Below are 14,789 nucleotides of genomic sequence, written 5' to 3'. Positions count from 1 at the left end.
CACCAGAGGAAGGTTCCAGTACATCACATTCCAACTGCTCTTTGCGCTTACAGGTAGAGAGAGAAATGAATTCTTCCTTCTTCTGGTAGCTGAGTTAAATGTGGGTAGGAGACCCTAGAATCCATTTCAACTCTTTCACTGCACAGCCAGCCTGTATTTTAAAGAATTTTCTTATTATGAGATCAACAGCAGATATACCATCAAAGCGAAGCAATTTCTGTCCCAACTCTGTTGTTGAGGGTTCGACCAATAAGACACGATATAACCAACATCCGACACCACTGCACAACTTAGAGATCAGGAGTAAGTCACACCATTACCTTACAAAGAGCCCTGTTTAAACAAGCCATGAAAAAAAATTTTTTTTATGGTCAAATATAAGTTTAATAATCTCTTTGTCACATTCCCCAATTTGTCATTATTGTCTTCATTATATTCCGTTTACATTTGTCACAAACATCTCTGTAATACACAGATACGGACCTGTTTTGCGATACATTTCTACCATTTAATTGTGTTTGGATCAATATGGAATGTAGGGATCAGGGTAGGAAAGAATACTACCTTTTTCTGAAAGTAGATTCTTATGTATTTATTTAGCACCTTTTATTTAAGGGGCTCAAGATACTTTAACATTCACTGACTGTAGCATCCTTTTGTTATCTCTGGGCGAGGAAAGTGTCAAAAACGATCGCTAGTGCTTTTTTACAGAAAGAAAAATGAAAGCGCAGAATGCTAAAAGTAGCATCAGTGAGATGATAAGTCATAGCAGAAACTTGGGTCTTTAGCTCAGCATTCTACTCTGTGAACCACATTTTGTCTGTTTAATACATTCCATATCAAAAGGTATAATGGTTTCTTCCACTTTTATAATACCTCTTTTTTTAATTTTTAATATTGACTTTTGAGAGAGAGAGAGAGAGACAGAGCATGAGCAGGGGAGGGGCAGAGAGAGGAGGAGACACAGAATCCTAAGCAGGCTCCAGGTTCTGAGCTGTCAGCACAGAGCCCGACGTGGGGCTTGAACCCATAAACTATGAGATCATGACCTGAGCTGAAGTCAGATGCTTAGCCGACTGAGCCACCCAGGTGCCCCATAACATCTCTTTTTGGATGGATGTTAACAAAATGGGCAGAACAGATAGTAAATTCCCATAAACTAATCATCCTGGCAATGCAATTACTCCCTGCAGGGGTTTTTGTTTGTTTGTTTTTGTTTTTGTTTTTTGCCAGCAAAGGAGTCCCATAAATTATAGAGCCACCCTCTGCTTCTCCATTAAAATTCGTAACTGGCTGATAGTTTTCCAGCATTTCCAAGAGATCTGCAACCAGTAGGGAGAAATCAATGATGGCCACTCCTTCAGCTGGGCACCTGTGGCCCCTGGCACCCGAGGAGATTAAATACTCACCACAACGGATGGACCAACCCAGGTAATTCCTTTCAATCTGACTCATGCTGTGTGTTTCCTCACAAGAGGGCTGGTCTAAGAGAAAAGTGTCTCTGTGATAAGTTTTCTTAAATGCATAATATGAGGATTCTGTTTAAAGTAAGAACACCAAGCTGCAGCAACTTGGATCTTTAGAGATTCAGCTAGGACCTGACGGCCTCTACTGGAATGAGTAAATACATTCACCTCAGGGGTGAACCATTTTGGGAGTGGGGGAAAGAAGGACACACTACCACTTAGTTCTGCCTGAGGATTGACAGAGTCTTAAAAACATTCGGGGGAAGTAGGGTTTCCCTTTTTCCTCCCTCTAAAAAAACGAGAACACAGAAAAAATTTCAAAAACAAAAAGTCACTCCATCTGCTCCCTGAGCCTCCCTCCAAGCTTCACAGTCCTAGCCTTTTCCCAAAAGTGCTTAGTACAGACCTCCCTACCCCCCAAAAAAGCCGTCACCAAAACACAGGGAGCCTACTTGCAAGAAGGGGTGCAAATATATGTAAAGAAGACCAGCACCCTAAGGATAATTTTCAAGAAAATCGTTACAGAGTAAAAACAAAAGGGGGGGGGGTTCTATCAAGAAAAATGTTATGGAAGTGAAATACAAATATGGGGGGGGGAGACCCAAAAAGAACAGAACAATCACTAAAACAGATGCCATAAAGAGACAAACTACTGATGAAATGATAATGGGGAATGGGAGGGGATGGAGGAAAACCCTAAAAGGAGGTAAAAAGTGGAGCGACGCCTACCCGTGTCATCAGCTGATACGTGACTGTGGGTAACAGTGAATGGTGACCACAAATGCAGGTTTTTAAAAAGTGCCCGATTCTATAAAGAGCAAGACAGGTGGAGAATGTCAGGTAATTTGACGATGTACCGAAGAGAGGGGCGTCTGGGCGCAGATCCGGGCTGCCGCCCTGACCCGCCCAGGAGCAGGTGCGCGCAGTCCCCAGACCCCGCCCAGGAGCAGGTGCGCGCGGCCCCCAGGCCCCGTCCGGGAGCAGGTGCGCTCCGTCCCCAGGCCCCGCCCGGGCACAGGCGCGCGAGCCTCCTCCCGGCCCGCCCCTGGCCCCGGTCCCGCCCAGGCGCAGGTGCGTGCGGCTCCCCGCCTCCAAGTAGGAACGCGCGGCCCCTGTGGTGCCCGCCGAGCCCGGGCTGGATGGCCCCGAGGTCCGCCGCGAGTCACCCGCCGCTCAGCGCCGCGCCCTTGCCGCGCCCTTGTCGGCCTCCCCCTGCTCCTGCACCGGCCGCGAGGCCTTGTCGGGCCCGGGGGAGCCGCACTCCTGCAGCCCCCCGCCCGGGCGCGCCTCCAGGTCAGCGCAGGGGTCGGGGAAGCGCGGCCCGAGGCCCGCGAACGAGTCGCAGCGCGGCGGGCTCTCCTCCTGCACCGGGCGGCCCACCGGCTCCCCCGCGCCGCCGCCGCCGCCGCCGCCGCCGCCGGGCCCCGCCGGGCCCTCCTGGGAGTTCTGGCTGACGTAGACCACGATGATGTCGCCCTTGAAGTTCATCACCTGCCCGCTGGAAATAAACGTGGAGTTACTGTTTCCAGTCACATTTCCTACAAGGGGAGAGGAAGAGAGAACACGCAGAGGATGAGTCATCGGCCCTTGGTGAGAACTTGGTCTTGTGATAGGGAAGTTTCCCAAGAAAGCAGGCTGTTCTAGCGGCGGCCTCTCCTCACCGACACCGTCTCGAAAGTGCATCTGACACTCCGAGGGGCTCCATCATTTTTCATCTCAGCAGGCCTGACTGCGGCAGAAGGAGGGGCAGAGAGGAGAGCAGCGAGACCACAGGCCACCCTCCAGTCGCCGTTTGCCACGTGGGACTCAGCTTGCTGAGAGCACACCTGGGAGGAAGACTCACAGGTGCAGCTGCTACCTAGGAATGCGTGTGCATGGGCAAGATCCACCTGCAGCAAACAGCCAGTGGCCTCGTCATGTCCAGTGCATCAGGAGGGGAACGCAGGGCAGGAGGAAAGGTCATGGCCAGATAGGACCCCGGAGCCCACTTCAGCCCAGCCTCCCCTCTGACCAGTTGTCCTAGCTTTTTGTACCTTCCACGCAGGTCCCTGACAGTTCAGCCTTGGAGGGCCAGGGGGCCACCCAGGCTCAGTATTTAGCATGATTTAGTATTTAACTGGTTTAGGTTAAATCAGTTTCCTTAACACTTCGTTTTTAACTCCTGGAACAAAAGAGATTCAGAAGACGAAAATGGAAAAAAAAAAAAATCCTGTAAATCATTCTTTCCTCGGAAGCCTGAGGAGTGTTTTGTCCCTGGGGCGGGGGGGGGGGGTGCTCTATATCACTTTGTGGGTGACTGGATTTGGCCAGTCTTTAATCCATGGGCCTTTTGGAAAATAGAAAGTTCAACAAATGTTAGGAAACTTGCTACTCCTGTTATTCTTCTATTTAAAGACTGATAGCTAGAAATGTCCCAGGTGAAAAGTGCCATAAACCAAGTAGATGCAGAAATGTCCCAACACTCAGTATCAAAAACAAAATCTTTCATTCTGACAGAGAGGTGAACAGCAAAATAGCTCCTCACTGTTAACTTCCTCTTTTTTTTTTCTCCTCTACTGTGACCCAGCTTTATAACAATTTATACACATTAACCTTCTATCACCACTCCACAAGAAGAGATTTTCCTCAAATTTGGAAGGCATGTTTTGGAGGGTCTAAAATACCAACAGCTTACAGGAAATCCCTCTGGGGAGCCTTCCCTCTACCCACAAGATACCTCCAGGGAAGCTGAAATGGAGGCCCAGTGACCCATGAAACTGTAAGATTTAAAATGTGAGCAACTTAGGACGCCTGGGTGGCTCAGTCGGTTGAGTGACCAGCTCTTGATTTCTGTTTAGGTCATGATCTCACAGTTCTGGAGTTCAAGTCCTGCATTGGGCTCTATACTTGAAGCACAGGGCCTGCTTGGGATTCTCTCTCTCTCTCTCTCTCTCTCTCTCTCTCTCTCTCTGCCCCTCCCCCACTTGTGCGCGCGCTCTCTCTCTCTCTCTCTCTCAAAAATAAGTAAAAACTTAAAAAAAAAAATAAAATGTGAGCAACAAATCTGAAGATCTATGACTCATGCTATTTCTCCCACCGGCAGTTGTATGCAGTATATATTTCAAGATAGGTAGTGGTGGGGATTTATTTGCCTAATAACCCCCCAAGCAACACGGGGGCGGCCAGCTAGTATTCCCGTTCACCAGCTAGCTAGATGGCTCCACGTTCTCCATTTCCTCTGAAATATCCCAACAGGTGCTCAGAACATACATTGTACTCTAAGCTAGCAGTCTACTTTCTAGTACGTCTATGCCTTTCTGCTCCCACCAGCTACCAAGGTGGTTCTCAGTTCTGTTTTTACCAGCTGAACTCATTAGTAAATGTTATTAACTATTTTGTGAAGTGGTAAAATCTAAGTGTGATAAAAAGGGGAAAGTTTGGGGCGCCTGGATGACTCAGCTGGTGAAGCGTCCGACTTCGGCTCAGGTCATGATCTTGTGGTTCACAGGTTCGAGCCCCACGTCAGGCGCTGTGCTGACAGCTCAGAGCCTGGAGCCTGCTTTGGATTCTGTGTCTCTCCCTCCCTCTGGCCCTCCCCTACTCGCACTCTGTGTCTCTCAAAAATAAACATTAAAAATTTTTAATAAAAAAAAGGGGGAAATGTTTCTGTAAAAACCCAAGTGACTGCTTTGCAAGGACCCAAATAAGAGGACTCGAGACAAGAGACAGCTTCAACAAACTGCTGAATTGGTGCGGTGGTGTGGGAAAGAGAACTGTGGAGAAAAGAAACAAAATGAAACACACGAAACATGCAAAAGGATCTCACACTCAAATTTGCTTTGCAAATGGCTGTAATTTCTCATTCCACACTAAAGACAGAGAGAGTAGAAATTAAGATTGTGAGGTTCATGTAAAAAAAAGTCTCAGGAAACTATCAACACCCAATACATATGGCCTTTACTAAAAATAGCGTGAACGTTAAGTTCTATGTTTTAAATTTAAAAAGATATTCAAGAGGGGCACCCGGGATGGTTCAGTCAGTTGGGTGTTTGACCCTGGATTTCGGCTCAGGTCAAGATCCCAGGGTCATGGGATCGAGCGTCGCATCAGGCTCTCTGCTGAGTGTGGAGCCTGCTTGAGATTCTCTCTCTCCCTCTGTCCCTCTCCTCAGTTTGTGCTCTCCTTCTAAAAAAAAATTAAGTTTTTAAAAAGTATGATTTTCTCAGTACAGCTCCTCTAGTCTGTTGTGACAATGTCAGTGACTTGGTGATGCTCTTGTTCGTCCTTATAACGTAAAACTACACAGAGGGCATCGCTAACCGCTGTGTGATTGATTTATGGTTTTGAATTTAATCTCCCATCTTCTTCGCCGTCTTCATACTGAGATTTATCTACTTAGGTCAGGGTATATACAATTTCTCCCGCATTTTAAATTTTATTTTCCAACAAATCATCATCATGAATCCACTGTTGTTTACCTTCTTCCTTGTCAGAATCTTCATCTTGTCGGAGCTCTAGTAAAAGCCCGTGTTTTATCGTCTTGTACATCAAGATCCTGTTTAATTGTTCACACTAAGAATTTTATCCCATGCCAATTGCCTCATGGCAAACAATATCTCTGATATAGAAGCTGTATTCTTTTTTCTTTCCCTTCCTCCTTCCCTTCCCCTCTCTTTTTCCGAAATGGAACTCAAATCCTTTTGCCCAAGATACATTTGCACATTTCAGAATTCTTTGATTCATAGGCCGGATCAAGAATACTATTCTTTGAGGGGAGGTGGGGACAGAGTGGCGGAGGTGGACAAGACGTGTAAATTCCTAACAATTAGGATGTAAAGAAAAGTTATCTAGAATGAGTATGAGATTCTTAAACAATTTTATTCTTCACATGTGTTTTTTTTTTTTCTCCTTAACCCAAGGTATAATTAATGACAAAAACCACCTTCGGTTAAGTCCCAGCCCGTTTCATCCACGCTGACTTTTTTGAGAGTAGTAAACTGGTACAGACTCAACTTCCTTAAAAAGCTTTACTGATTTCTTGGGGCGCCTGGGTGGCGCAGTCGGTTAAGCGTCCGACTTCAGCCAGGTCACGATCTCGCGGTCCGTGAGTTTGAGCCCCGCGTCGGGCTCTGGGCTGATGGCTCAGAGCCTGGAGCCTGTTTCCGTATCTGTGTCTCCCTCTCTCTCTGCCCCTCCCCCGTTCATGCTCTGTCTCTCTCTGTCCCAAAAATAAATAAACGTTGAAAAAAAAAATTTTAAAAAGCTTTACTGATTTCTCAATGACAGTAAGTGGCATCACAGCCGTCTTCACGGGCATGTGACCTGTGCAGCTACGTGGGGCCCCGCACTCAGAAGGCCACGCCGGGTTTACTGCTCTACGGTCATCATCTTGAATTTCTTGTTAATTTCTGCACATGGACACCTCGTGTTTTCATTTTCCAGTGGGTTCTGGAAATTATGTAGTGGGTCCTGACCTGGCAGGCAGCCCTTGAAAGTATTGCTCTGGGGGGTGGTGCTGAGCACCTGTGTGGCTCAGTCGGTTAAGCATCTGACTCTTGATTTCGGCTCAGGTAACGATCTCATGGTTCATGAGTTTGAGCCCCACATCGGGCTCTGCGCTGATGGTGTTGAACCTGCTTGGGATTCTCTCCCTCCCTCTCTCTCTGCCCCTCCCCCATGCGTATGCGTGTGCTCTCTCTCTCTCAAAAAATAAATACACTTAAAAAAAGTATTACCCTGGGTTTTTCCCCTACACAGATGCTTTTGTTTAGCTTCACTCTTTTTGGAGGTGACATCCCGTAGGTTGGCCATCTTTCAATATTGCTGAAGTGTCTGTGAATCTAATTTTCTGTACTGATAAAGAACTAAATGTACCCTCCCCCGTTCATGCTCTGTCTCTCTCTGTCCCAAAAATAAATAAAAACGTTGAAAAAAAAAATTTAAGAACTAAATGTTTAGTCAGACACTAAGCTGCAGAGGCTATCTTCTGGTGCCACTAAAATATGGATCCCATGATATGTTTCCATGGTAACCACAGTGATGGGAACAACACCCCAAATCCAGAATTTCTGAGTGCTCCCTCCGTGCCGGGCGGGCTGCTCTGTGCCCAGCAGCCCGCAGCTGCCCTGTGTGTGAGCGTTCCAGGTTTGCTTTCCCCCTCTGCTAACACTGCCTCCAGGATGGCAACTGCCAAACGGCCTTCTTTCCTCATGGCTCCTCCTGACACAGACTCACCAGCCTGGCATCTAATTATGTCAGTGTCATCCCGGTGTCGTGGTCCCTGAAGAGCAGAAGGGGCCAACTGGTGACTAAAGTGATGAGCTGTCAGTGGCTGCCTGAGTACAAGACAGTGAGCAGTGGGGAGGGACAGAGGAGAGAGCAGGGGTCTGGAAGCTTCCGGTCTTGTTCCGCTCAGCCCTCCCTACCTGTGGGATTCGGGACAAGCCACCTAACACCTCTCCAGATTTCGGCCTGCTCAGTTTGTGAAATGAGAATCAAGTTTCAAGCCCCGCCAGCCTGGCAGGGTGCGGCCGCACGGAGCAGCACACAATACCCGTTAAACGAAAGAATGAACGCATGAATACCCGCAGGACGGCACAAGGGTCCAATGAGATGATGGGTCTGAAAATCCCTGGGAAAGGGAGAACCAGGCTCAGGTGCGCGGATGGCATCACTACCCCTGGAATGTAGTGTCTGTGCGTGTGCAACTCGCAGGGAAACGGATTGGTGCAATGTGCCAGGCGGTAATGTTATTTTCCATCCCTGTCTTGTTGGAGGATCTCAACAAGTCCTGAAGACGGAGAGGGAACTTCCCTCTAGAAATCTAACCAACTTCTGTTTTCTTCGCTGAAATAATTCATCATGACGGCTGTCACTGGTTTGAACACTCATCTGTATAGTTCTACACTAAACCCCCATGGTCTCGTTTCTCCTCACCCAAGTCCGCTATGACCTGCCTGCAGCACGAGAGTCGATCAAGGTCAATTTAGAAGGAGCTGGTAATATCCTTATCCTGTAATACACCTCAGTCCTGAACTGTTCTTCTCAATAGCAATCATTCCTTAAAATGCGTTTTCTTCCTTTCAGGTCCCAAAGGTTGTATAGGGTTATGCAAGCTGACCAGAGAGGGCAAGGCCCTGGGATGGCGAGTTAGCAGGTCGCCATGGTGGCCCCTGAAGGGGTAGCTCTTTCCAGTGAGTGCCAAGGAAAGCCCCAGATTGTTCTGCTCTTAGAGGGGGACGCAGCCCTTGTTGGTAGCTAAGGGAAATATGAAAAGGGAGGGCGCCTGTGTGGCTCAGAGTCTGACTCTTGATTTCAGCTCAGGTCACGATCTCACAGTTCACAGGATGGACCCCGCGACAGGCTCTGTGCTGACGGCATAGTGTGCAGTTAGCGGGAGTCTGCTTAGGATTCTGTCTCTCTCTCTCTCTCTCTCTCTCTCTCTCTCCTTCTCTCTCTCTCTGCCCCTTCCCCGCTTGTACTCTCGCACTCTCTCTCTCTCCCCCTCAAAATAAATAAACATTAAAAAAAAGAAAATGTAAAGGGAAGCATGGCGCAGATGAGGCTTATCCAAGATGCCTCACAAAGGCCTGAGGCTTTTCGTCTCTACTGAGCCTCCAGGAAAGCAAGCAAAGCCAGGGTCCCTCCCCACCTTCCTTCACTTTCCTCAGCTGCCTTTCCGACAGCTTTCCCCTGCTAGGCTGCCCCCGGCAGTGACTGTAACTTCATGTCACTTGAGGACAAAGATGGGGTTGGAGGCATGGGAAAGAAAGAGCTTCCCTCACCAAAGAACCGACGATTGTGAAAACAGCAGCTCCTGAGGCAACTGGCAGAAGGGAGAGGACTCCTAGGCCATGATAGGCATCACTTGCTGCGCAGACCCCACATAAAGCAGCAGTGCAGCGGTTTAAGGTCTGGGCTTCATAACAGATAATCAGGATGCCACAATAGTCTACTCACCGCACCTGGCTGGCTCAGTCGGCTAAGTGTCCTCCTTTGGCTCGGGTCATGATCTCGTGGGTCATGAGTTCCAGCCCCACGTTGGGTTCTGTGCTGACAGCTCAGAGCCTGGAGCCTGCTTCGGATTCTGTGTCTCCCTCTCTCTCTCTGACCCTCCCTCACATATGCTCGCTCTCTCAAAAATAAACATTAAAAAAAATTTTTTTTTAATAGTCTACTCGTCTCTCAACACAGGGAGACTGTATTTCAAGCTACCTGAAAGTGGGATTTGGGAGCCAGAATGACATGATGATTTTTATTAAATTAGAAATTTCAAAGAATTTCTAACATTAAAAATGCATTGGTTCAGTTAAGATGAATATTTCATGTGACTTAACTAGCACATTTTCCAGGTAACCTGAGAGCTAAAAATAGCGCTGAAGTCAACAGAAACAATGGCCAAATGAAGTGTCCCACCATGATCAGAAAGACGTCTACACTTTAATAAGTCCATGCATCACAATGGCCAACTCCATGGAATTTCTATTTCTTGGGCAGAGAAAACAAGCTTCATTTTAAGAACTCAATTTCTGGCAGAATTCACATTTTTAAGCAAGGTAATACATACTCTTCTCAAAAGCTTATTATGTTGTTTAAAATGCATGACGTATGAATACTGAATCAGAAGAACTATAGCAAATAATACCACCCAATTGTCATGTAGATTTTCTTCCAAGGAACAGAACTAAAAATATACACAAATACACTCAAACTACCCAGGCTACACGGAGTTCTTTTGGAATTTTTTAAAATCTTATTTTATACTTAACCCATATGCTTCTCATGTGATTTTCCTTTTTATGGAAATGTAAGCTCTGTTTTAGGCATTTGGAAGGAATGGAGTATATGATGATAAGGGCAGGGAACCAGTATTTAATAGTTCCATTCTGAATCATGCTCGAAAGTTAGTTAGAATGGCTTACGAATGAAACTCTTCCAGAGCGAGCCCCATCAGAACAGAGAGACAGCAAGCAGGAGTGAATTAAAGTAAACAGGGAACAAATTTTTCATATATTTTCAAATAACGCATTGACTTCTAGTACCAAGGAATATTGCCCAATAACCAAATCATAAAATGTCATTTTTAACTTACAGACTCACTGACCTAATACTTGCCCTCATAGTACTTAGCTAAAAGTGAAACCCAAGCTAGTGGACGGCATTCCAACAGGAGAGAAAAGAAAGTTAGAAACAGAGCATTGTCCACTGGGGGCCCCTGGGTGGCTAAGTCAGTTAAGCGTCCAACTTTGGCTCAGGTCACGATCTTGCAGTTCTTGGGTTTGAGCCCAGTGCCTGGCTCTGTGCTGACCACTCAGAGCCTGGAGCCTGCTTCAGATTCTGTGTCTCCCTCTCTCTCTGCCCCTTCCTCACTTATTCTCTCTCTCTCTCTTAAATAAATAAATAAATAAATAAATAAATAAATAAATAAATAAATAAATGAAAGAAAGAAATAGAGCATTGTCCATTGCCTGGGGGGAGTGGAGGGAAAGGGAAGAAAATTGAGGTAGGAAAGCCTTTATTTGTCCTTTCCGGGTGGAAATGGATGGTCAAGAATAGACATGTCAAGAGAGGGGGACCCAGGGATGGGAGAAACGGGCAAGTGCCCTTCATCTTCCAGTGCCCTTGGCTCCCAGGAATTGGCCTTGGTGTGTCTGTGCCATTTGCATGAACCAGCTCACCTTCGCCTCCTCTACCCAGGACACTGAGGTCTGTCCAGGATAGTCAATGTCAGTCCTTCCGTCCCCTGCCTGGCCTCCCGCTCCCCAGAACGGACTGAAGAAGTAGGAGGTGGAGAGTGAGTTTAGGGAACAAACAAACATGGTCTCTTGTTCTCTAGTTACTCATGACTGGCTGAATGAATGAATGAGACGGACACGCCGTGACTAAGTCACCTTGGGAGAGACTGGAAAGATCAGGTGTGGCAAAGCTCATGGAAATTCCCACTGAATGGCGCGGCTGTCTAGAGACGGCTCGTTGATAAAGGTGTGGGGGTGCCGGGCTCAGTGAGAAGGACAGAAAGCACACAGAAGGGGCCGTGCAGGCAGCACGCCTGCCCTCTCTGTCCAGAAGTGGCATCTGAGCTGGGACCTGGAAGGACAGGAGGGGTGGGCGGTCTGGAAAAAGGGCCAGTGCACGGGCGGGGTGGCTGGCACTAACAGAAGCACAGAAGAGGAGAGTGAGGGGTGTTCGTACTAAAAGGGGCTGGCTTTGGCCAGAACCGAGGTGGGTGAGCGGGGGAAGGAGAGAGCAGGCTGTGATCTCAAGTTACTGATTTCTTCAGTTGTCCACTCCTTCACCTCAATCCCTACTTGCTTGGCAAGCTTTCCCAAGTCTCTGTGGCTCAGTAGACTGTCAATAAAGATATGGCAGAAAAATCAATATGTAGCTGGTGTTCGTTAATAATCACTGTGGGCCCTGTAAATAAACAACGGTTTCCAGCTCAAAAGTGGCCGAACCAAGTAAGTGATTTCAGGGGCCAAAAACAAGTCACCAGTCACTACAGACCCATTATTCTTTCTTCCACAGGAAATAATTTTCTAGACACAGTGAGAATTCTCCAAACTCCAGGTGAAAGGATTTGTAACCAAGGTAACCACCATTACGTCATCAGGATAGTAATTTAAGATGTAAATTAAGAAGTGGTTATAGAAGACATAACCAAATGTATGCGTTCCCCTTATGGGTCTTTGCTAACAATTCTCACCGTTCTTTAAGAGTTACAACACTGAGGGGCGCCTGGGTGGCTCAGTCGGTTGAGCGTCCGACTTCGGCTCAGGTCATGACCTCATGGTTTGTGGGTTCGAGCCCCACATCGGGCTCTGTGCTGCCGGCTCGGAGCCTGGAGCCTGCTTCGGGTTCTGTGTCTCCCTCTCTCTCTGCCCCTCCCCCATCGTGCTGTGTCTCTGCCTCTCAAAATAATAAACATTAAAAAGAAAGAATTATAACACTGAGAAAATAGCCTTAACGTTGGATATTATTCTTAAAAGTTATGCTTGTAGAACTGTTTGGAGAACCATCATTCGCTTCCAAGGGATGCTGGGTGTGAAGGAGATACTCCCCCCGCCCCTATTGAGGAAGTACCCAATCATGTCACTGTTTCCAGAAACCACTTGATTTGGTTGCAAGTTTTTTTACATTATTATTTTTGAGAGAGCGAGAAAGAGACAGCGCGCAAACGGGGCAAGGGGCAGAGGAAGAGAGAGAATCTGAAGCAGGCTCCATGCTCGGCACAGAGCCCCATGCAGGTCTCAACCTCATGACCGTGAGATCGTGACCTGAGCCAAAACCAACAGTCGGAAGCTCAACCAACTGACCCACCCAGGCGCCTCCGGAAGTTTAAAACATAAAAACCCACACCTAAAAATCTAAAGCCCAAGAAAAAAAAGCCACCTCCTTCAAGTCCTCGAGAGCACAGTGGCTTTCAGGAGATCAAATACGAATAGACCTCCCTCTGCTTTTTCACTCAAGCTCCACTCTTTCACACATTATATAGGACGTACATTATGACAATCTTAAAAAAAAAAAAAAAGCAATAATGAGGAAGTGCTATTTTGACCAGAAACCAGAAGGCTTGTTCATGCAGAAGCAATTATGGAGAGAACAGCACAGCCTCAAAAATCGGTCTGGCTGCTGCTTCTCCTCGGGCTACAATGAACTTGGCCCTCTTGCTGGCATCCACACGCGGGCTCTCACGGATGTTTTGCATGGCTAAGCACCAGATGAACAGAGAGAAAGCAGTGTAAACTTTCTGCAAATTAACACCACTTAGTTGATGACACACTTTTTTTTTTTTTTTCTTTCCTCCATGCCTAGCTGTTTAGTGCTGGAGAAAAGAAATGATAATAAAAAACAGACGAGGGCATTGTTTTAACTCTTTACAGGAGACCACAGATCTAGCTTTTGGCTTTGTGACACTAAGAAAAAAAAATCTCTCTTTAAGTTTGGCCAACATGGGGCGCCTGGGTGGCGCAGTCGGTTAAGCGTCCGACTTTGGCTCAGGTCATGATCTCACGGTTCGGGAGTTCGAGCCCCGCGTCCGGCTCTGCACTGACAGAGCCTGGGAAGGCTTGGGATTCTCTCTCTCTCTCCCCTTTGCCCCTCCTCCACTTGCACCCCCACCCCAAATAAATAAACTTTAAAAAAAAATAAACAAATTCGGCCAACTCTTCTTCCAACAGTTGCTGAAGTTGTTCACACAGTGGCCGTCTTACTAAGACACGGCCACGGCCACACTCGGCTTTGGTTTCCCAGCTCCCCACAGTCCAAAACGCTAGTGTTTCGTATGTCTCTATGACCGATAGGAAGAAAATTAACCACTAAAAAAAGAAGTAGAATCATACAAACGAACAGTAGAGCCCAACTTTCAGTTATGGAAATTCCTTAAAATCTTAACGCTGAGGTCTTCTGAAGGAAGAACACATCGGTTCTTTGAAAATATCCCCAAACGCATCTCCTCCCTTCAGTCTGAGAATTGATACGATAGAATTTACACGTCAGGAAGTTTGTGTAGTTACAGCCAAACCACAAAGCTTAGAAGACAGACTAAAGTACACTCTTCTATCAAATAAGCCAGGGGCCATCGCCAGCATGAGGCAGAAGAGACTCTGTGTTTCGGGTAGGACCTAGCTACCTCAGGGTCATAAAATCATTCAAAGACCAGCTGTTGGTACTACTTGTGGTCTAAATAAAGAGGCAGGAAAGAAAAAGAAAAAGGCATCCTAGGATACAGGTGGTCCACGAATGGGCTTTTTTCCTTTTCCTTTTTGAGGGTGGGAGGAGTCTGTGAAGCCCTTTATGTGTTTTTTTTTTTTAAGTCTGTTTGTTTGTTTATTTAGAGAACCAGCTGGGGAGGGGCAGAGAGAGAAGGGGACCAAAGATCCCAAGCTGGCTCTGTGCTGACAGCAGAGAGCCCAACGCGGGGCTCGAACACACGCACCGCGAGACCGTGACCTGAGCCAAAGTCGGATGCTCAACTGACCAAGCCATCCAGGCACCCCCTGTGAAGCCCTTTAAATGGTACACGTGCACTTATTCATTTTTCTGGAGAGAGTGTCTATAGCTGTCGGAAGACTCTCAGAGAGATCCCTGACCCCCCATGTGGTAGATAAAACCCAGAGCTCACACTACCAGCGGCAAAGTTCCTTGTAACTACATGATAAAACAGACAGCGTCTTAGCCTTGGGGAAAAAGCTATTATAATTGGTGGGCCATTCGTGCTCAAGCAGTGATGCAACGATACGTCTCTATCATGATTTTAAACTGTAAAATTATCCTCCTGGTTCCATAAATACATCATATGCAGTGGCTGTAAAAGGGGCTTCTCATATAAAGCATCAAAGGACATTT

The 14,789-nt window shown here is 47.0% G+C and overlaps 1 protein-coding gene across 4 annotated transcripts in view; it reads right to left on the bottom strand.

Moving 5' to 3' along the window:
- Window positions 1–576: 576 nt before the first annotated feature.
- TNFRSF11A (TNF receptor superfamily member 11a) overlaps window positions 577–14,789 on the bottom strand; it is a 56,989-nt gene continuing 42,776 nt past the window's right edge. For all 4 annotated transcript variants that reach the window (XM_045041062.1, XM_023241204.2, XM_045041065.1 and 1 more), the window contains one exon: window positions 577–3,004. In XM_045041062.1, the coding sequence (XP_044896997.1) occupies window positions 2,640–3,004 (365 nt within the window). In that variant the 3' untranslated portion in view covers window positions 577–2,639. The remainder of the gene's footprint in view (window positions 3,005–14,789) is intronic.

The sequence above is a fragment of the Felis catus genome, chromosome D3 (genome assembly GCF_018350175.1).
Source record: "Felis catus isolate Fca126 chromosome D3, F.catus_Fca126_mat1.0, whole genome shotgun sequence".
Taxonomy (NCBI): Eukaryota; Metazoa; Chordata; class Mammalia; order Carnivora; family Felidae; genus Felis; species Felis catus.
The sequence above is the reverse complement of the archived record's forward strand: the minus strand, read 5'-3'. Positions and strand labels throughout refer to the sequence as shown.